Below are 23472 nucleotides of genomic sequence, written 5' to 3' on the forward strand. Positions count from 1 at the left end.
ATAACTCTTAAATCTTGGACCCAGTCCTGTGACTAGGGGATAACTCTTAAATATCGGACCCAATCCTGTGACTAGGGGATAATCCTTAAATATTGGACCCAATCCTGTGACTAGGGGATAATCCTTAAATCTTGGACCCAATCCCATAACTAGGGAATAACTCTTAAATCTTGGGATAACCTTTTTAAATGGAACTGAGGTGCAGTAACAGGCACAACCCACGGACAGGTGTGGTTCAGTTTTAGGATAAAAACTCGCGTAATTCTTCTAATACTAAACAGCTGGGAAGGATAGGCAGCTTCCAGACACCTTTACCCCTGCCTAAATCTGTAGGATATAGGCAAAGACAGGAATTTTGACAGCAGTTAGAAACACTTCATTCTCTGACTTTTCAACAGAATAAAGATCCTAAAATGGCACGAGTCGCACTAGAATCTTTGTACAGACTACTATGGGTGTATATGATCCGAATAAAATGTGAAAGCAACACAGCAACACAAAGGTAGGTGCATCATGCATCTTCAGTTTACAGCATTACAGTAAATTTATGATGAGGTCTTTTTACTCCTGCCTGAAAATTTAGCAAAAAGGGGGATGTGGCTGAGTAGCAGGCAAATGTTGTATTAATGGGCACCTTTTTTGAGGTCAATATGAGTGTATAAGGTTGGGTCCGTTTTTCTTGGCGTTTGAATATTGCAAGCAAATTTTTAATTTGCGTTCATATTTTTTGCTTATGTTACTTTTCACCTATGGCTTTAATTCTAGGCGTGTTTTTATTAAAATTATCCCTAAACCTGACCACCTGGTCAATTAGCCCCCCCACACCATTATAAAAATTTACGCCTCAAACATTCCAGTACCGTGCGCTTTTCTGAGCTCAAAAATTCATTTTTCGTGTGTGAACAATAAAAAAAATAAAATAAAAAAGAATACGTCCACAAATCTGCAGACGCAAAAAGAAAAACCATATCGTTTTTCATATGCTGTGTGCTCAATCTCTTTTCAGTAGACTTACATGGAGCACATTATTGCAGAGACAACTATTTTGCAATCTTATAAACACAATTTTAGAAGTCAGTTTCTAAATTGTCAAAACACTCTAGATTTTGGTGCATGTATTTATTTTCTTAAACATGAATGAGCTTTGTGCATGTGTACTATGGGTATAAAGTAGAGCTCATACTGTAAATATTATAATGGTTGTTTTGTGTTATAATCCTAATAATAATATTTTATTTATGATAGCCGTTTAACAACCATCATTGGGACACTTTTCCCGAAGGGTTCTAGAGGGGTGGTCCCTCGAGACATGCCCCTCAACATCTTTGTCAAGATCATACAGTTCATTGCTCAGGTGTGTATATTATTGACTTTTGTGTGCATTGCATTTTGCTATGTTTTATTAGTTTGTTACATTCCACTTTTTCCCATACATCTGGTGTAACATGGCTTGGTGAGTGCACCTTATAAAGACTGCCAATCTGGGCCTTGTTTGGTTCTGGGGACAAATTTTAAGATCCATTCAGACATTTTGCTAGTGGTGTTTGGAATGTTAACATTTTAGTATGGTTTGTGACCAATTGTATGGTCTTTTTATTTCTGATCTGACTGCAAACTGCATTTCTACAGGTCTGAAAATTAGTGTTGAAATAAGGGTTGTAGACTTAAATGCAGTGCTTAAATGTGTACTCCGGTGGGAAACCTTTTTATTTATTTTTTTAAATCAACTGGTGCCAAAAAGTTAAACATATTTGTAAATGACTTCTATTAAAAAAATCTTTACCCTTCCAGTACTTTTAGCAGCTGTATGCTACAGAGGAAATTATTTTCTTTTTGAACTTCTTTTTTGTCTTGTCCACAGCGCTCTCTGCTGACACCTCTGTCCGTGTCAGGAACTGTCCAGAGCAGCATAGGTTTGCAATGGGGATTTTCTCCTATTCTGGACAGTTCCTGATACGGGCATCAGGTGTCAGCAGAGAGCACTGTGGACAAAGCAAAAAATAAATTCAAAAAGAAAAGAATTTCCTCTGTAGCATACAGATGCTAAAAAGTACTGGAAGGGTAAAGGTTTTTTTAATAGAAGTCATTTACAAATCTGTTTAACTTTCTGTCACCAGTTGATTTTAAAAAAATTATAATTTCACCGGAGTACCCCTTTAAGGCGATCAATAATATATGTAGAAAAAATGCCCACGCCTTGTAGGAAGAAGTGTAAAACTGGTACATGTGTTGGGGCTCGTTCACATTGCTGTTGTGCTCTGGTGCATGGAGCTTCGCTGGCTAGTCCATCAGAAAGAAGGGAGTTTAGTGGACAAAAAATAGTACATGTCCTATATTTTCTCCACTGAACTCCAGTAAAATAACGGATTCCAGACTGATGCCATGCCATTCAAGTCAAGGGATCCATCAGGACCTGGTGGTGTCATTTGAGCCCCGGTCCCATTCTAGATCTATTGGGCACAAAAAAAGACCCATAATGGTAATGTGAACTTAGCCTTAAAAAGAATATGTAATCCCTTTGCTTCTATCTTCCGGTGAACATGTTCATTCTTTCGGTGGAATCCGCTCAGATAGGCATTGGTGTCAGTGGTGATGGTGCATGTTCTAGCGCCGAATGAATCAGTCAACACCTGCTGTGCATGTAATGTCTGCCCAGAATTTCTCTGTAGTGTAAATGCTCTTTAAAAAGTCCCATGAGACCTGGTTTCAGTGTTAGGGTGCATGACACGTTTCTTAAGATACGGGACCGTATACGGCTGGGGAGAGGGGGGCGGAGAGTCGGGGGCGGGGCAAACGCATGCTGCCGTATGCGGTCTCGTATCTAATGTATTTCATTGAGCGACTGGAGTGAAACGTTGCCTCCGATTGGCTCCGTTTTTGCCCGTATTCGGTTTCCCGACCGGACCTAAAAACGCTGTTGACTACGTTTTTAGGTCCGGTCGGGAAACCGTATACGGGCCAAAACGGAGCCGACCGGAGCCAGCGTTTCACTCCGGTCACTCATTGAAATACATTAGATACCGGACCGCATATGGCAGCATGCAGTTGCCCCGCCCCCGACTCTCCACCCCCCTCTCCCCAGCCTTATACGGTCCCGTATCTTAAGAAACATAGTGTGCATGCACCCTTATAAAGATTTTGCATTCACTAAGCTTTTATTCTAGTGTTTTAGCATTTTAACAGCCACACATCTTCATATTCTTATATTTTTTTATATTTTTTTTATATTTCAGGAACGTCTTGATTTTGCAATGAAGGAAATTATTTTTGACCTTTTATGTGTTGGAAAAGCCGCAAAAGCTTTTAGCCTCAACCCAGAGGTAAGACTTTTGCTTTTCAAGACAAAGGAACATGAATAATAGTATGTAAATCCTTTAGTAAGAGGCGTAGCTGGAAGCATTGTGCAAATCATAGCAGTGTTTTCCAGCAGTGTGCCTCCAGCTGTTGCAAAACTACAACTTCGGCTGTCTGGGTATGCAGAGAGTTATAATTTAGCAACAGCTGGAGGCACATTGTTTGGAAAACACTGCTTTAGAGCAAGTGATCCGTCAATCGCCTCAGGTCTGACTACTTCAGCCTCCCACAGATCAGCTTGTAGGATGATCACCAGAGCAAACTATGTGCATCTACTTATATCATGGGGAAAATGTAGTACAGTGGTCCCTCAAGTTACAATATTAATTGGTTCCAGGATGACCATTGTTGAAATCATCGTATGATGAGACCATAACTCTATGTAAACCTGGTAATTGATTCTAAAGACCCCAAAATGTCATCCAAAAATTGGAAAAAATTAGGATTACAGAAAACTGTCTATGTAGAGGACAGGAGCTTCTTCGGGGTCCTGTACAGTACACGCAATGTCCTAAAAAAAATAAAATGGAGCCGCCCTCAGCTGGTGTCCAAAGGAGCAGCTAACCCTGGCACAGGTAAGAGTAGTACAGAACATGTAGTACCTCCCTGTACTGTAGGGAGGCACTACCGGACAACAGTCAGTGCATGCACGTCAGTAATACAGGAGTTTTACCAGTGAATGCCCATTCTGATCGGTCAGTTCTTCCAGCCATTGACACGTTTTGCAGATCTGGACTGTCCATAGCATTGTATGTTGATTTCGGTTTCAAGCTACAATGATCCCAAAAATATTGTAACCTAAGGCCATTGTAAGTTGAAAGACCACTGTATTTCATGTGTTCAGGCGATCATGTAATAATAGTTTTGTCCAGTTCTCCAGGAATGATTGCAACCTTTGAAGGTCACCATAGATACCCATTATGTTAAAGGGGTACTTCAGTGGAAAATAAAAAAAAAATTAAATCAATTGGGGCCAAAAAGTTAAACAGATTTGTAAATGACTTCTATTTAAAAATTTTAATCCTTCCAGTACGTATCAGCTGCTGTATACTACAGAGGAAGTTGTGTAGTTCTTTCCTGTTTGACCTCAGTGCTCTCTGCCTACACCTCTGTCCATGTCAGGAACTGTCCAGAGTAGAAGCAAATCCCCATAGCAAACCTCTCCTGCTCTGGACAGTTCCTGATGTGGACAGAGGTGTCAGCAGAGAGCACTGTGGACAGATAGAAAAGAACTATACAACTTCCTTTGCAGTATACAGGAGTTGATAAATACTGGAAGGATTAAGATTTTTATATAGAAGTAATTTACAAATCTATTTAACTTTCTGGCACCAGTTGATTAGAAAATAATTGTTTTCCACTGCACCACTTTTAGGTTTGATATTTGTTGTTCTGGGCCTTTTGTGAAACCAATTTGTGAACTTCTTCTTAAAGGGGTATTCCTGTTTTATACATCTTATCCCCTATTCATAGACATAAATGGAGGGGGTGTGGCGTGACCTCACTAGGGGGCGTGACCATGACTTCACGTCCCCATCTCAGAAGCAGCGCCCGGCACAGAATCCCGGGGGCTGCACAGCAGCAGGACCCCTGCGATCATACATCTTATCTCCTATCCTTTGGATAGGGTATAAGATGTATAAACCTGGAATACCCCTTTAACCTTTTATTATACATATTTTATCCTTTCTCTTTATCACCACAGAGAATGAATATCGGCTTAAGGGCTTTCTTGGTGATTGCGGATAGTTTACAGCAAAAGGATGGGGAACCACCCATGCCAGTGACTGGAGCTATTCACCCTTCGGGTAACACCCTACGTGTGAAGAAAACCTACCTAAGTAAGACACTTACAGAAGAGGAGGCGAAAATGATTGGTGAGCAACATCTAAATTGTCTTCTAGGGTTTCTTCTATAAGCAAATCACTAGCTTTACAAAAACTATACCATGTGAATCACATTAGAGGAGAAACACTCATAGTCCAGATGTGAATCAGGTCATTGGTTGTCTTGCCTTCCATTTCCTAACCCTACAATTTCTTAGATAGAACTGTCCTTATCTCCTCCAGATCCTAAAATTCCACTGATCTGATTTGGTTTATGCCCCCCCCCCCCCCCCCCCCCCATGCTTGTGAGATGATAGTGACCCATCCATCTTTATACAGTACTCTCTCTAGTTACAAGATGAATTGGTTTCAGGACAAACATTGTGTGTTGAAACCATTGTATCTTGAGACTTATAGCTGATAATCGGTCCTAAAGTCTCCAAAATGTCATCCAAAAAAAGAAAATTAAAGAAAAATGACAAGTCCTTACATACAAGAGTAAGAAATGGCTTCTAGAAGTTAAAAATCACTTTTTTTTAAACTCCTTTACAAGTATGAAGAGATACAACATGAAGCCACTCTCACCTGGTGGCCAAAGCAGCAGCTAATCCTAGATAAAGAGTAGTTCAGTACCACACTATACTGTAGGGAGGCGCTACTCAACAGCAAATCAGTTCATACACTTCGAAAATACAGGGATTTTACTACTGAAATGCCCTTTCTGATTGGTTGGATCTTCCAGCCATTCACACGAGCCACCGATCCGGACTGTTTCTGGCATTGTATGTTGAGTTTCAAGATACAATCATTTATACAAGACCATTGTATGTTGAAAATATTGTAACCTGAGGCCATTGTATCTTGGGAACACTGTATGACTGTAATTTTTGCCCTTTCCTCTAGGCATGTCTCTGTATTACTCTCAAGTACGGAAAGCAGTAGACAACATTCTCCGTCATCTTGACAAAGAAGTAGGAAGGTGCATGATGATGACCAATGTACAAATGTTGAACAAGGAGCCTGAAGACATGATCACGTAGGTAGTTTCCCCAAATGAATAATGTTTTCACCGACTTATGCGGCTTTTGTAAGGGCAAATAATGTTCATAAAGAATATATAGACCATATTTGTATAATAATGTATTACTTCTTCTGTATTAATGGAGACTGATAATACGGATCCTTATTAAAATGCCACTCCATATTCTAACTCTTAACAATGCTTTCTTCTCTTGTGCTCTTACTTTTAAACATTTTCGTGGGGACATGGATCCGGATCACCAGCCATGTCCAAAGTGTCACTATTTAAACACCTTTTTTGAGTACAATAATTGCACATTTTTGCGCAAATTGCACACATTTGCATAAAATGTATGGGATTTTTTATTTCTTTATATTTTTTTTTTTTGCTTCCACACCACTTACGTTATTTTATCAAAACTCTTAAGATTAAGTCAAATGTGCTTTGACTTTTGCAGTCATAGTGAATTTATCGAATGCGACAATTGTATTATTGTCGCACATTTTGCACAATTTCACTACCACACTTTCAAACGTAGTTAGATCAAAGCCATTTAGCTTTCATAAAGAACATGCGCTTTAAATAAATTTGGGGGAAGTAAATAATAACTTGATGAGACAATGAGAAATCCTCCCCCCCCCCCTTTATCTTTAAATGGAATTGTCCAGGCATAGATAACCAGAGATAATTTTTGCAAAAGCAGTGCCACCCTTTTTCTCAGGTTGGGTGTGGTTTTGCAGCTCAGTTCCAATAAAATAAATGGAGACAAGTTGTAATACCACACACAAACTGAGGGCAAGTGTGGTGCTCTTTTTGGAAGAAATTAGCTCTTGTTTTCTATTCCTGGATAACCCCTTTAAGAATACTGGGAATCTTTCTCTGTAATCATTGATAGCTGAAGCCTTGCGTGTTTGGACAGCAGCTAAAAGCATCTTTTGGTAATAAGGATTTTTGTGTAACCGATGCAGTAAAATCTTTCTTCTAAGACAATTGTCAGGTTTCCAATAAGTTTTACGCCTTTCCTTATCGCTGAGCTGTGCTGGTGGGCTGCAGATACTGTGCTTCCTGCCATGGATGAAATCTGGCAAAATCCTATGTTAACACGTCTTACACTGCTCCTTGTATTTAGCTAATGTCTCTGATGCAAGAAGTCATGAGAAAATATGTCATGAAGTAAACAGATCCTGATGTCTTTATTAATGTAGCGTGCCCAAGCCTTTCATTGGCATCCAGAGGACTTCTGGAATCGCAGTAAATGCTTGTTTATGTAGGAAGTGTGCAGTCTGTTCTGATCTCCTTGTACACTTGTCACATTTCAGTGGAGAACGAAAGCCAAAGATTGACCTCTTCAGAACATGTGTAGCAGCTATTCCTCGTCTTCTTCCCGATGGGATGTCAAAACTGGAGTTGATTGACTTGCTTTCCAGGTATGATGCTTATTACTGATAAGAAGAGTACATTCCAGAATAATGCCAGTACTTTTAGAAATATTGGGGAAGATTTTGGCATAAAACTAAGCCATCTAGTTTAAATATAGTGTAAACTTTGTCTTAGGCTGTTGGGTCTATCTTTGGAGATCCGTTATAGACTCCACTCAGATCTGTGTGGTCTGTTACAAAATAGACACCAACCGGTCCCAACAGATGCCCTTGGCTTTGAATGGGGTCCATGGCTTTGCAGGATTTTAGTGGAGAAATTAAAACTGACTAGTAATTTTTTTCATGCTTCTGTCCCGTAGTAAGCGGAGCTCCTGTGCCTGTAACAAGACCTAGAATGCCTCAGATTTATCAAAGTTCCGATGTTTGCTCCATATATTAGTTATATTGTAACACAGGAGTGCAACATATACTTGTCAGGCTGTGATGCCAGGGCACCGTTAGCCTATACATGGTCCGAGGTGGAGACAGCTTCTTCTGGGCCAGGCACGAGGCAATAAACGCAACAACAACAGTTTACGGATAACTGTCTTTTACTGAGGCAGGAGTAGATGGGACAACATTTGCAGTATGGAGCAGAGTAGAAGGGATGCATAGTTACCTTTATGGTGTTTTTCACCAACTTGAATAAGATAGATTGTAGACATGAGATTTGGAGATTAAGAGATATCCCACACTGACTAGGGTTCTGGTAAGGTCGAATTTCACTAACACCGCCAAGGTATGACTCACCAACTCCTGTACAGGAGAACACTTGCAGAATGGTGGGGTTGATTTAATGAAGAGCTTTTTTTCAGGCTTCCCTCAGTATCACCTTACACTTCTTCCACCTCTTTTCCACACTGCAGTTCACATGTAGCTCTGCTCAGAACAAGGTCTTAACTGGAACTAATCCAGAACTCAACTGGGGGACCCCCCCCCCCTTTACACTATATACAGGACAATTTGGGGGTTCACATTGGGTAACAGGGGTCACCTGGTTACTCTGCATCTCCTCCTCCCAGATATCCAGAACATTTCTCAAAGGTACAGTACACAGATAATACAAGAATAAAGTAAATATAGCAAAGTTCATAAACGCAGTAGACAATAGAATAGTGGGCCCATCACAAGAGCAGCAGGCATGCCCGAGGAGATCCAAAGCCCACAGGACAGCCTTTGGTGTTGGGATACCACAGTTAGATTACTTTTACACCACAAATCTTGGGACAATTTTGGCACACATAATCACACCCCCTTGTCAAGCAAGGCACAAGAGCATTACAAAAAGTGTCTAAAACTCTTCAAAACGTAGGTGTAAGTCAGTATGGTGGTGCATATTTTCAGTTTTTCTCAAGAATGTCATGTCTTCTGCTCAAGACCTCAGACTTCTCAGTGTCTTACTAATGTTTCCTATTCACTTGATGGTGGGTCATTGTCTTCCTTTTTTGCTTTCAACGCATCTCATTTACCCAAAAATTGGGTCTTGACATAAGATTTCAGTTTTTTGGAGCTTCAAAGGTGTTGTACCATCAGAACAGCCCCATTTTTAAATACAGACCCACTACCGATCAGTCGGTAACGGGGATGGCTGCAGTTAGGACATTCTGACAAAGAAAAAAAATTGTTGCGTTACATGGTGCTATTTAAATGAACGAACATGTAAAAGGAGTCGTGCAGTTTAAAAAAAGGTATCCCCTATTTGCAGTGTCAGATTTCAGGGGTCCGACCACTGGGACACCTTGCGAGCTCCTGTCCACTGCCCCGGCTCTCCCCATGAATGAAGTGTGGGGACCATGGCACAAAGCACTGGCTGATACACCCCTTCCATGCATCTCTATGGATAGCCATAGATACAGCGTTCGTGTTTCTCCTGCTTTCCCATAGAGATGCATGGAGGGGGTGGGTTGGCAACAGCTTCGAGCCATGGTCGACAAACTTCCTTTATGGGTACAGCCAGGGCACTGGGCAGGAGATCGCAGGGGTCACAGTGGTCAGACCCTCCGCAATCTGCCAGTTATCCCCTATCCACAGGATACGGGATACGTTTTTTAAAACTGGACTTCTAGACTATGCTTGGTCTATTAAAATGAAGGGGTATGCTGCAGTGTACATAGTTATACCTTTTAGCTGATATCTTGGTATATACTGGTGACGAAGCCCCCAAAAAAAATGGGGCTGTATCTGTGAATGGGGCTGTATCTAATCTGTATTAGTTTTTTTTTCTGTAAATATGATATATGTATTTATTTATATATAGAAAAAAATCAAAGGTAGAGCAGCACTTCACAGGTAAAGTGAACAGGTGCAGGTGGCCCCGATCAAAGGCCTCTAAATAAGTCCAACAAAAACAAGTTGCTGCAGCACACTTTTAGTGGAAAAATAGTAACTGTTTATTCCAATCCAAACGTGTAAAAAATGCAACGTTCCAGCTGCCCATGCTTGAAAAAGGCTGCATGGGCAGCTGAAACATTGCAATTTTTACAAATATATATAAAATTATTATTATTATTTTTGATTGATGTTGTTCTTTCATTTGTTCTGTATGTCCTTGCAGGCTGTCTATTCACATGGATGATGAACTGCGGCACATTGCACAGAACTCCCTCCAGGGTCTTCTTGTTGACTTTGTGGATTGGAGGGAAGATGTATTATTTGGATTTATAAATTTTTTGCTACGTGAAGTGAATGATACCCATCAGACACTCCTCGACACCTCCCTCAAGATGCTGTTACAGCTGCTCACCCAATGGAAGCTGGTAATACAGACCCCAGGGAAATCGTATGAGCACGCGAAAATGAGAACATCAGAGGTAGCGTTTTTTTTTCTTCTCATTCTCATATCTTCCTTTGATGTCTCCCAGTGGGACAGTCGTCTGGGCACAATATTTCTGTATCTTGTCTGGTCTCCTTTTATTTATGAAGCTTTCAATATTTAAAGGCTCTAGTGTAAAATGTTCTATGATCCTAAGCTGTCAAGTATGGGCTGGAAAGGAAGTGCCCAGCTAGTTCCCTTTGGATTAAGGAACACCAAAAAGTGACTAAAACATAAAACTAACAAAGAAAAAAACATATATGTTGCAGAAAAAAGGATCTATCTTCTAAGATACCTGGCCATTTCAGCTGACAAATTGCTGGTTGTATTAGGGTAAAGTTGGCCATACATATGGGCTGATCTGCCCATACACACAGCCGAATGTTAAAGGGGTACTCCGGTGAAAACCTTTTTTCTTTTAAATCATAAAACATATTTGTAAATTAGGAAAAAAAGGGGGGGTACCAAATGCCTCTAGACTAATACCATAAAATGGTACATGATGATGAAATTACAGAAAAGATAATAAATGATAAATCGGACTGTGCTTCACTTTAAATGATGTACAAATTTAATGTAAAAAATACAAATAGGACATAAAATAAATAATACAAATCTAATACAAAAATGCCTCCTACCACAGGGCCCTTGTGGGGAGGTGAGATAATTAAATACAAAGCATATATTAAAAATATTTGTAAAAATTATAGCATGTGAATTACGTTCTACCGCTATCTCAATATATTGTAAACCGACATAGTATACTTTTGTGCGGTATACTCCGTTCCCATGTGATTTAGAACAGTTCACAAAGTGATATAGTTACCAACTCCTCAGGGTGGTTTTGGCTGGACGTCCGAGAGATAAATATATGAGGACTGTATTCAGCGCTAGCGTGCGCTTACGGTGACGGGCCCGGATGCCACAGGCCAAAAAGGTCACCGGTCACGAAATAATGGCAGGCTCGATGGCAGATGCAATGGAGGCTTTATCCAGCGCTGGCATGCGCTTGCGATGACGGGCCCGGTTGCCGCAGGCCAAGGAGAAGTCACCGATCACGGAGTAGCTCCGGAGATGTAGATATACTCGGAGATATATGGATCTTGCTCCGGAAACAGGGAAAGGAAAGCCTCGTGGAAGATCTCTCGGCGTCTGATGGAATGGCGGATGAATTGTAGCCAGGTGTACAATCAGCAGGTGATGGAGTTGTATCGGAGATAGATGATGGCGGTTTGTAGATTGCGGTAGTCATGCAATAAGTATATCTTTTTCTAGACGCGTTTCAGGGTACTTTATATATGACCCTTTCCTCAGTAGAGAAATTCTAGGAGTGTGAATGGGAGTGCAGAATCCCATAGAAGTCTAAGTGCTTTAGTTTGAGGCCGAATTCCGCAAGCAAAAATTCTGCCGTGTGAATAGACCCATAGGCCGGCATTTATCTTTGTAGGTGTAAGTGAAGCATTTTTCTACACCTTTTTTTGTGTACTGGTAATGTGTAGGAGCACTAGATTTACTAAATGTCGCAGAGCATTTGATACATTTTGAGCAGGTCACATTTTCTGAAATTTCTCTCTTCACATACACCAAAAAGCTAAGCTACGTCTGGGCTGGTGTAGTTTTAGAGACTTTTCAGTGGCTTTGCGCCTTTTTTGTGCCTTTTCACAAAAAGGCGCAGTTCATAAAACCCTTCCATATCATGTCTATTGCCAAAATCAGTGGATTGCAACTCAAAATCAGCAGAAATGTGTAAACCAAAAGGCAAAAAATAGGCGCAAATAAACCCTGCTTGCAGCTTTTTTGCGCCTTTTCTAGAAACAAAAAACAGTCTAAAGATAATGATAAATGTCGGCCATAGTGTGTCAGCAGTTTTGTCCATAAAAGCATCCTTCCAATGGGTAAAATGTTTACTATATAAATAAAGAAATATTGGAATTTCAGATTATATATTCCCACCCACCATAGAACTGTGTGTGTTGTCTTTATTGGCTTGGCGCCCCCCCCCCCAAAGGTACTAACATCTGAAAAGCTTACAGACAATTAGGTGAAATCCCTTGTTTTGGGGAATGGCTACAGACATCACTCAAGAACACAAGGGAGGGTTTACTGCTGACAGTTCAGGACACTTTGCTAGTTTAGGAATACAGTTTTTGGACACTTGGCCCGATAACATAAAGGTGATTAAAACTTTTCTTGGTTATGCCACTATTAAAAAAAGAAAAAAAAATCCTGATAATACATTATAAACAGTTGTACCGAATGACAGACTTCACACTTAAACAACAGTATCAAGAAACTTAAAGGGGTACTCCGGTGAAAAACTTTTTTTTTTTTTAAAGTCAACTGGTGCCAGAAAGTTAAACAGATTTGTAAATTACTTCTATTAAAAAATCTTAATCCTTCCAGTACTTATTAGCTGCTGAATACTACAGAGGAAATTGTTTTCTTTTTGGAATGCTCTCTGATGACATCACGAGCACAGTTCTCTCTGCTGATGTTATTATAATAATAATAACACTTTATTTTTTGTTGTCCTTAGTGGGATTTGAACCCTAGTCACTAACCACTGAGCCACCATGCTGCCCTTAGCATACATCTGCTATGCATGGTTGCTAAAATGGACAGAGATGTGCGCAGAGAGCACTGTGCTCGTGATGTCATCAGTGTTCCAAAAAGAAAGGAATTTCCTCTGTAGCATTCAGCAGCTAATAAGTACTGGAAGAATTAAGATTTTTTAACAGAAGTAATTTACAAATATGTTTAACTTTCCGCCACCAGTTGATTTAAAAGAAAAAAGGTTTTCACCGGAGTACCCCTTTAATGCTTCCTTTATGGAGAGGGCTGGGGTAAGCCACTGCCATAGCAAAGCAAACTGCTGTCTCCCAAAGCATAAGGGTTGGGAACTGAGAATTCAATGTGGCCGATCCTTCTCTCATCATCCATTGGGGGAGTGTCAGGGGCCACTCTACACCTTAGGCAGTTAGCTGAACCTGCCCATTCTCTGCCCAGTTGGCTGAACCTGCCTATTCCTTGTCCATACACCTTAGACCAATGTTTCCCAACCAGAGTGCCTTGAGCATGCTGGGAGTTGTAGTTTTGCAACAGCTGGAAATGCCCTCATTGGGAAACACTGGTCTAAGGTGTATGGGACGGGAATGTGTCATCAAAAATGACCTATTGTTTAAATCATGTTTTTATGTTAACCATTTTTTTTTTTTTTAAATTGGTGATTTTTTTTTCTAATTTTCCATTTTACTATCTATATTTTATAATGATCATGAAATCCTGCAGTTTCTATTTTGGCCACTAGACTTAAGACTAAGCTTAAACGTCTCAGGAGTACAGTGAAAGGTGACACTAGTATATAGATAACACTGGATCCAACACCATTCACAACAGAGATTAGTACCCCCTCCCTTTAGAATGACCTCTGAAAAGGTCACAGAGAATTCACAGTAGTATTTTCAATTTGACAGAATTGGACAGGTCCTGTCTGTTGTAATCTATGGTCCATGGGTCCTGTCGTAAAGCATATCACTAAATGTTGTTATGTTATTTACCAGCAATGCCTTTTTTTCAAGCACATACAGGATTAAAGTGAATAGTGACACCAGTAAAGAGATAAGACACCATTCACAGCGAGCAAGCTCACCATTCCTCCTTCTAGAATGACCTCTGAAAAGGTCACAGAGAATGCCCAGTAGTGTTTCCAATGCATGTGAATGGGACAGGTCCTGTCTATTCTTGTCTACGGTCCATGGGTCCTTTCTTAAAGCATATCACTAAATGCTGTTAAAAATTACTCACGCAAAGTGACAGTGTACAAAAGATTAACTAAAAGAACACAATCATGAAATAGGAACAGATTAGGAAAAAAGAACATTTTTCAGTATCTGCCTCTTATCAGGAAAATAACATCTAGGTGACACATTTGCTTTAATATTGCTGCTGACACAATCAACGTCTCAGCCAGAGACTGATTTGATGTAAGAACTTTCACAGCGGATGCAAAATGATTGGAAATTTGTTTCTTGTTTTTTTCTTGAATATGTTATAGAACATTTGCGTTCTGCTTTGCTCATTTTAGACTTGGTGACTTACATGACTACCTCTATCCATAGTTTTCCAGTATGACCTATTATTGCAAGCGTGGGTACCTGTTTCCTAAATTCAGTGTTATTGTTCCAGACCATTAATGTTATCTGTCTATTATGTTTTGTAGCAGTTTTATGGCTTTTTTTTTTTCGCACCATTTTTTCTTTTTATTTGATGTGTTGAGGATACCAAAATATCATCTTAAAAACATTAGACTGTAAAATATTGTGTTAGCTGAAAGATTTTAGTATCTCATAAACGCAGACCAACCCTATAGTGGGTATTGAAATGTCTCCTTTAGAGGCCCCTTTTCACTATAAATCAAAGTTTATGGCTATGTACAGTAGATCGCTAAAATAGGAGAATACAGTATATGAATTGCTGCAATTGCAAGTATATTGTTAAATAACCTAAGTTTCTGATCATATGGAGCGTTTTTTTAACACAGAGTATGGGGGATTTTATCATTGGACGTGTAGGGGAACCATTTTTGTCCACCTTTTAGTTTGTGCGCTGCTAATGTTTAGGTGCACCAAATTTATTAAACAGTCACAGGGCATTTAACCCCTTAAGGACGCAGGGTTTTTCCGTTTTTGCATTCTCATTTTTTCCTCCTCACCTTCAAAAAAATCATAACGCTTTCAATTTTGCACATAAAATTCCATATCATGGCTTATTTTTTGCGCCACCAATTCTACTTTGCAGTGACATTGGTCATTTTACCAAAAAATCCACAGCGAAATATAGGTTGGATTTTGTCGTACTCCTTAAAAAAAATCATAACTACATGCAGGAAAATTTATACGTTAAAAGTTCTCATCTTCTGACCCCTATAACTTTTTTATTTTTCCGCGTACGGGCCGGTATGAGGGCTCATTTTTTGCGCCGTAATCTGAAGTTTTTATCGGTACCATTATATATTTGTATGCATATCACTTTTTGATCACTTTTTATTCATTTTTTCATGATATAAAAAGGGACCAAAAATACACTATTTTGAATTGTTTTGCGCGTACGCCATTGACCGTGTGGTTTAATTAACTATATATTTTTATAATTCGGACATTTCAGCAAACAGCGATACCACATGTTTCTTTTTATTTACACTGTTTTTTTTATTGGAAAAGGGGGGTGGTTCTTACTTTTATTAGGGAAGGGGTTAAATGACCATTATTAACTTTTTATTTTTTGAGTGTTATAGCTCCCATAGGGGGTTATAGCACTGCACACACTGATCTTTTACACTGATCTCTGCAAAGCCAAAAGCTTTGCATGGATCAGCGTTATAGGCGTTACAGGCTTGGAGCAATCGAACGCCGTTCGGACGCGACGGAGCAAGGTAAGAGGACCTACGCTCGCGTGCTAGCTGATTGGAACATCGCGATTTTATCGCGATAGTCCTGATCAGCCCGACTGAGCTGCCGGGAAGCTTTCACTTTCATTTTAGACACGGAGATCAACTGTGATCGCCGCGTCTAAAGGGTTAATAGAGCATGGCACATGATCGGTGCCGCACGCTATTAGCCCAGGGTCCCGGCTATCATTCGTCGCCAGGACCGACCCGGTATGACATGGGGTCACGGCGTGACCCCGTTTTAAATGCCGGGACCGGGCGTAGGGCGTACGTATATATTAGTGTAATAGAAATTATATAGATCATGTAATATAAAAGACATAGAAAAGGTGTTTCTAATGGAAATTGGTGGATATATAGAAGACAACTGCTTGATTCAGATTTTTACTTGGCTTTTTAAGGCTGTTTATTTTTCAGTCATACAATGAGTCTGGCCTTTAAAGTCAATGGGATTCTCATGTATTTGGTATATTTTTTAATAGGCAGAACTAGAATATATGGGGTCGCATAGGAAAGACTGGGATAGACAGTTATGCTACATGGTACCTTGCAGCCAGTCATGTAAATAACGTAAAGGACGTCTATATCCTCTTCAATTTCCTTGTTTTTTATTGGTGTTAATATGCAGTAGGGATGCAGCTCTTATCGTTGGGTGAAATGCTTAATATTTAAAGGGGTATTCCAGTGGACAAAAATGTTTTTAAATCAACTGGTGCCAAAAAGTTAGACAGATTTGTAAATTGTTTCTATTAAATCTTAATCCTTCCAGTACTTATCAGCTGCTGTATACTACAGAGGAAGTTATATAGTTCTTTCCAGTCTGACCACAGTGCTCTCTGCTGCCACCTCTGTCCATGTCAGGAACTGTACAGAGCAGAAGCAAATCCCCATAGCAAACCTCTCCTGCTCTGGACAGTTCCTGACATGGACAAAGGTGGCAGCAGAGAGCACTGTGGTCAGACTGAAAAGAACTACACAACTTTCTCTGGAGCATAGAGCAGCTGATATGTACTGGAAGGATTAAGATTTTTAAATAGAAGTAAATTACAAATCTTTATAACTTTCTAGCACCAGATGATTTAAAAAAAAAATGTTTTCCACTGAAGTACCCCTTTAAGCATTAACCCAGTGTTTTTCAAACAGTGTGCCTTCAGCTGTTGCAAAACTACAATTCCCAGCATGCCCGGACAGCCAAAGGCTGTCCGGGGATGCTGGGAATTGTAGTTTTGCTACAGCTGGAGGCACACTGTTTGGAAAACATTGTATTAACCTATTTATTTCAGGCAAAAATTGAAAAAGCCTGAGAGACAGTGTGGTTGTGCTTGAGCTGTTCACAGAATAGATGCCTGTGCTGTAGGTAGATGGTACGTGCATACATAATATTTTAGCATTTGGGTTATTTTTATGGCTGGTCAGGTCCTTTGGGGCTGATCTGCCGCATTCTGATGTAGCGCTGTTCTGAATACTTCATCTTTAAATATTTATGAAGCGATTCTCGAAGAAATGAAAAAGTCTTCTACAAGGTCAGAGAAGAAGGCTTTATAAAAGAAGACATGAAATCTAAATAATTTAATCCAGTAGCGGCTGGCGAGAATTTAATAGAGTTTTTAATGTATAAAATATGTTCTAGACTTGGATTTGGATCTGAAGATTGGAATGAGAAGAGAGGAGTCACTAAATACAAAGTTATAATGCGGGCGAATGTGCATTGAAAGTTTTGCCATAAATGTCTTATAGATGGGGGTCCGGAAGAGAAGGGCTTACATGACCATCTCTCCATTCAATATGCATGGTTATGGCCACTGCCAACTACTACACCTAGTGAAAAGGGTCTTAGGGAGCCCCATTCTCTCAATGAGTGCCCCAGAAAGAGTTGTTTGGCCAAAAATGATCTCCTTCATTCTCCACATAGACATTAATGTTCAGCACAACCAGACATCCATGTGCTCTCAATAGAGAGAGGAGGGGTAAGCCGCTGCCACACTCCTTTAATGGCCTATAACTCTGAGAACAAAAGAGTCGGCTGTTGACCCTTCTCTCCCTCAACATTGTCTGTCGCTTGGGAGGTCCCCATACACATTATACAGTCGTGTTGACAAACTTATATGGTTCCTTTAGTCTCATTTGCTGTGACTAATGCCATAACTAGAAAAAGACAAAGAAGGAGCGCTCCATGGTGTAATATCGCCAAATCAATGTAAGACACTAGGTGGAAAATAGCGCTTACCAAAACACGTTGTGCATGGGCCGTTCCACCGTTCCACCAGTGTAGCAATGCAAAACAAAAACCTCCAAGGAACGTGGAGTTCAGGCGCTGAAGGACCAGACAGGGTAGAAGCAGTAAAACATTTATTCCCAGTATGCAACACGTTTCGCGCACGTGCGCTTCATCAGGCATATGGACAAGGGAACAGGAAGTACTTTTATAAATACCAAACACAGAAGATTAACCCCTCATTGTCAGAACAATCATCCAATGGGGGAGTAACAGGAAGTGGCAAAAGGGTAAAATGTTCCCACTTCCTGTTACTCCCCCATTGGATGATTGTTCTGACAATGAGGGGTTAATCTTCTGTGTTTGGTATTTATAAAAGTACTTCCTGTTCCCTTGTCCATATGCCTGATGAAGCGCACGTGCGCGAAACGTGTTGCATACTGGGAATAAATGTTTTACTGCTTCTACCCTGTCTGGTCCTTCAGCGCCTGAACTCCACGTTCCTTGGAGGTTTTTGTTTTATAATGCCATAACTGTCTGAGATAATAAAAACAAAAACTTTAATATATGATATAACTAGCAGAGTACCCGACGTTGACTGGTCTTTCTACCTAAACCTTGTGGGAGAGGAAAACGCTCTCATCCTTATATCCTGACCTTATATTTCAACCTCATATTCCGACCTCATATCTTAACCTCATATTCTATCCTCATATCCCAATCTCGTATCTCAACCTCATATCTCGTCCTCATATTGCGACCTCATATCCCAACCTTATATCCCGCCCTCATATGCTGTCCTCCTATCCTGTCCTCACATGCCGACCTCATATCTCGTCCTCCTATTGCGACTTCATATCTCAACCTTATATCCCGTCCTCATATCCTGTCCTCATATGCTGTCCTCATATCCCATCCTCATATCCTGTCCTCACATCCCATCCTCACATCCCATCCTCATATCCCGTCCTCATATCCAGTCCTCATATCCCGTCCTCATATGCTGTCCTCCTATCCCAACCTCATATCCCATCCTCATATCCCGACCTCCATATCTCGTCCTCATATGCTGTCCTCCTATCCCAACCTCATATCCCATCCTCATATCCTGACCTCCATATCTCGTCCTCATATGCCAACCTCATATCTTGTCCTCATATCCCAACCTCAGATCCTGTCCAGAGAAAAGGGCAATACGGAGATGTACCAAAAGTTCCATAGACTTGCATGGAACTTCAGACAAAAACCCTTGAAAATAGGGGCAAAGGAAATAGGTTAAGGTTGATTTATATAGTTTACCTGTAAGTAATATATTTACCAAGTTTATATATACTATATAATATACAGTAGATTAATAAAAAAAATGAGAAATAAGAAAAAAGCATATTTAAAAAAAATAAAATAAAAGAAGAAGAATGTAAGGAAAGAGGCCTAATACCATTCTTGCAGAGGAACTTTCTGTATGATTGTGGGTGTAGTTATCTGCTACAGTTGTCATCAAAAGTTTTTAATGGACTAATCATATGTGAATTATGGTTCCTTTTTAATCTCTTCCATGTATTTTTACTTTATTTTTTTTTTTTTAACCCAGTTAATTCCTAACGGCTCCAGTCACCGGATACAGTCTGAACGGGGACCTTATTCCAATGTCTTGCACGCAGTGGAAGGATTTGCACTATTGTTACTTTGCAGTTTTCAACTGGCTACCCGAAAGATGGCGGTTTTAATACTCAAAGAGGTCCGAGCACTATTTACTGCACTGGGACAAGCCGAGGTATGAGTTGTGCCAGGTCTACATTTTCTAGTGGTTTTTGTCATTGTGACCCCCCCCCCCCCCCCCCCCCCCCCCAATAAGGCCTGTTCCCTTCACCTCCACTATTAGCCTGTCTTTAACCCATTGAAAGCAATGATATCCTTTAGGCTGATCCTATTATATTACTGTATTGGTATAAGAATCTGCATTGATTGTTTATAGGAAGATGACAAGCCGATGATTGATGTGCTGGATCAGCTCAGTCCTTCGATACTTGAAAGCTTCCTACATGTCGCGGTGTCCGACTCTGTAAGTAGATTTTATTATGCGAGTATAATTTAGATGAGGAGGATTGATGATTGTTGTTGTTTTTATATAGTGTTATTGGTGCCGTTTTTGTTGCTGATAGTGGAAAAGATATCGGGGGAGATTGATCAAAACCTGTCCAGAGGAAAAGTTGCTGAGTTGCCCATAGCAACCAATCAGATCGCTTCTTTCATTTTTGATAAGGCCTCTGAAAAAATGAAAGAAGCGATCTGATTGGTTGCTATGGGCAACTCAGCAACTTTTCCTATGGACAGGTTTTGATAAATCTCCCGAATAGACTCCACCTGGCCATGATGTACAATTTACTGGGTTGACCAGCCATGATACTATCTATGCCACTGTTTCCCAATCAGGTGCCTCCAGCTTTTGTAAAACTACAACTCTCAGCATGCCCGGACAGCCGAAGCCTGTCCGGGCATGCTGGAAGTTGTAGTTTTACAATAGCTTGAGGCACCCTGGTTGGGAAGCACTGATCTATGCAGTCCTTTTCTGACCTACATATACATATATTTGTAGACCTCCTTCTGTCTCCACCTCTGTTACCCCCGTGTGCATATATTTTAGGACCCCCTAAAACATATAGATAAATATCATGGTTGCAAGACCTACTTACTATTCCTTTAACCAAAAAGTGAATAAAAACTTTGCTTCATTGCCAGGCCGCCCTGCCATTTACTCACAACGTGGACCTACAGTGGTTGGTGGACTGGAACGCCGTCCTTGTCAATAGCCATTACGATGTCAAAAGCCCCTCTCACGTGTGGATATTTGCACAGTCCGTAAAGGACCCGTGGGTTCTCTGCCTCTTCACATTTCTTAGGCAAGAAAACTTGCCGAAACATTGCCCTACAGCCCTCAGCTACGCGTGGCCGTATGCTTTTACACGACTGCAGCTGCTGATGCCATTGGTGGACCCTAAGTAAGTAGGACAACACATTGCGATGTATCTTATTAAAGGTGATTAAGGCCGTAATAGTTGCGGACAGGTATTAAAGTCTGATTAATATGGCTATAGGAGATGGTAACAGAAAGCTAATACATTAGAACCATTCCTAGAGATGAGAATTGTAGCTATATAATATAATTTATATATTATATCATTTATAATATATTTAGGTCTCTCTTTTAAAGGGGTACTCCGGTGGAAAACAATTATTTTCAAATTAACTGGCGGCAGAAAGTTAAACAGGTTTGTAAAAATCATAACCCTTCCAGTACTTATCAATTGTTGTATGCTCCACAGGAAGTTGTGTAGTTCTTTTCTGTCTGACCACAGTGCTCTCTGCTGACACCTCTGTCCATGTCAGGAACTGTTAAGAGTAGAAGCAAATCCCCATAGCAAACTTCTTCTGCTCTGGACAGTTACTAAAATGGATAGAGGTGTCAGCAGAGAGTACTGTGGTCGGACTGAAAAGAAACACTCAACTTCCTCTGGAGCATACAGTAGCTGATAAGTACTGGAAGGATTAAGATTTTTTAATGGAAGTAATTTACACATCTGTTTAACTTTCTGGCATCGGTTGATTTAAAAAAATAAAATAAAAAATGTTTTCCACCATAGTACCCCTTTAAGAAATCTCAAAAGCTTCCATATTGAACCAAAAGGTATCAAATAGCTAGACTTTTTGGAATGAGAGATGGGTGAGGTATGAGCCCAGACAAGTCTCCTTATCCCTTCTTTATCCTAAGATAATTTGGCCATAGGTTGAAGAATTGAGTCAGACTGGTGAAGGGATTTGCCGTTCTACTGTAGGTATATCCATAGAAATTTGAATGGACAACAAAAAAATCTCCAAATTGTTTAGATATAGCGAAAAATATATGTGACCATGAATTGCCTTTTTTATATATAAAGATGTAAAACCTTAGCTATAGGAGCTACAAAGACAATGCATTCACCTGAGCCCTTAGAGCTAGCCCAAGGGCCCCCTTTCTGAATAAGAAGACACCAGCTTTACAAATGGCACAAGGTAGATGTGGGACCAGTTACGAATCAGGGCAATACAATAGTGGTTGGTATTTATGTTTTGCAGCAATGGGGTCCTGGTTTTACTTTTGACCAAGAGCAACATCTGCATAGAGTTTGTGTGTTTCCTCCATGTTTGTGTGGGCTTCCTATGGGTACTTCCGTTTTCGCCTACCTCCAAAAACATACCGCATATACTCGAGTATAAGCCGACCCGAATATAAGCTGAGGCCCCTAATTTCACCCCAAAAACCCAGGAAAAGTTATTGACTCGACTATAAGCCTAGTGTGGGAAATACATCATCCCCCCCATGTAATCATCCAGACCCCCATCATTAACACCCTCATCATCATCACCCTGTCATCATCACCCCTTCATCATCACCCTGTCATCATCACCCCTTCATCATCACCGCCTGTCATCATCCCCCCTTCATCATCACCCTGTCATCATCCCCCCTTCATCATCACCCTGTCATCATCCCCCCCTTCATCATTACCCTGTCATCATCCCCCCTTCATCATCACCGCCTGTCATCATCCCCTCTTCATCATTACCCTGTCATCATCCCCCCCTTCATCATTACCCTGTCATCATCCCCCCCTTCATCTCCCCCCTTCATCATCACCGCCTGTCATCATCCCCCTGTCATCATCCCACTCCCCCCCTTCATCATCACCGCCTGTCATCAACCCCCTGTCATCATCCCACACCCCCCTTCATCATCACCACCTGTCATCATCCCCCTGTCATCATCCCATACCCCCCTTCATCATCACCGCCTGTCATCATCCCCCTGTCATCATCCCACACCCCCCTTCATCATCACCGCCTGTCATCATCCCCCTGTCATCATCCCACACCCCCCTTCATCATCACCGCCTGTCATCATCCCCCTATCATCATCCCACACCCCCCCTTCATCATCACCGCCTGTCATCATCCCCCCCTTCATCATTACCCTGTCATCATCCCCCCTTCATCATCACCGCCTGTCATCATCCCCCCTTCATCATTACCCTGTCATCATCCCCCCCTTCATTATTACCCTGTCATCATCCCCCCCTTCATCTCCCCCCTTCATCATCACCGCCTGTCATCATCCCCCTGTCATCATCCCACTCCCCCCCTTCATCATCACCGCCTGTCATCATCCCCCTCTCATCATCCCCCTGTCATCATCCCACTCCCCCCCTTCATCATCACCGCCTGTCATCATCCCCCTGTCATCATCCCACACCCCCCTTCATCATCACCACCTGTCATCATCCCACTCCCCCCCCTTCATCATCACCGCCTGTCATCATCCCCCTCTCATCATCCCCCTGTCATC

At 40.9% G+C, this 23472-nt stretch overlaps 1 protein-coding gene across 7 annotated transcripts in view; it reads left to right on the top strand.

Annotated features, from left to right (window-relative positions):
• The window catches only part of FRY (FRY microtubule binding protein), a 526666-nt gene that overhangs the window by 358450 nt on the left and 144744 nt on the right, over positions 1-23472 (top strand). For all 7 annotated transcript variants that reach the window (XM_056561876.1, XM_056561877.1, XM_056561878.1 and 4 more), the window contains 10 exons: positions 399-502; positions 1246-1354; positions 3234-3320; positions 5060-5231; positions 6084-6216; positions 7521-7628; positions 10174-10429; positions 19684-19866; positions 20068-20154; positions 20832-21091. In XM_056561876.1, the coding sequence (XP_056417851.1) occupies positions 399-502; positions 1246-1354; positions 3234-3320; positions 5060-5231; positions 6084-6216; positions 7521-7628; positions 10174-10429; positions 19684-19866; positions 20068-20154; positions 20832-21091 (1499 nt within the window). The remainder of the gene's footprint in view (positions 1-398; positions 503-1245; positions 1355-3233; positions 3321-5059; positions 5232-6083; positions 6217-7520; positions 7629-10173; positions 10430-19683; positions 19867-20067; positions 20155-20831; positions 21092-23472) is intronic.

This window comes from Hyla sarda, chromosome 2 (assembly GCF_029499605.1).
Source record: "Hyla sarda isolate aHylSar1 chromosome 2, aHylSar1.hap1, whole genome shotgun sequence".
Lineage (NCBI taxonomy): Eukaryota > Metazoa > Chordata > Amphibia > Anura > Hylidae > Hyla > Hyla sarda.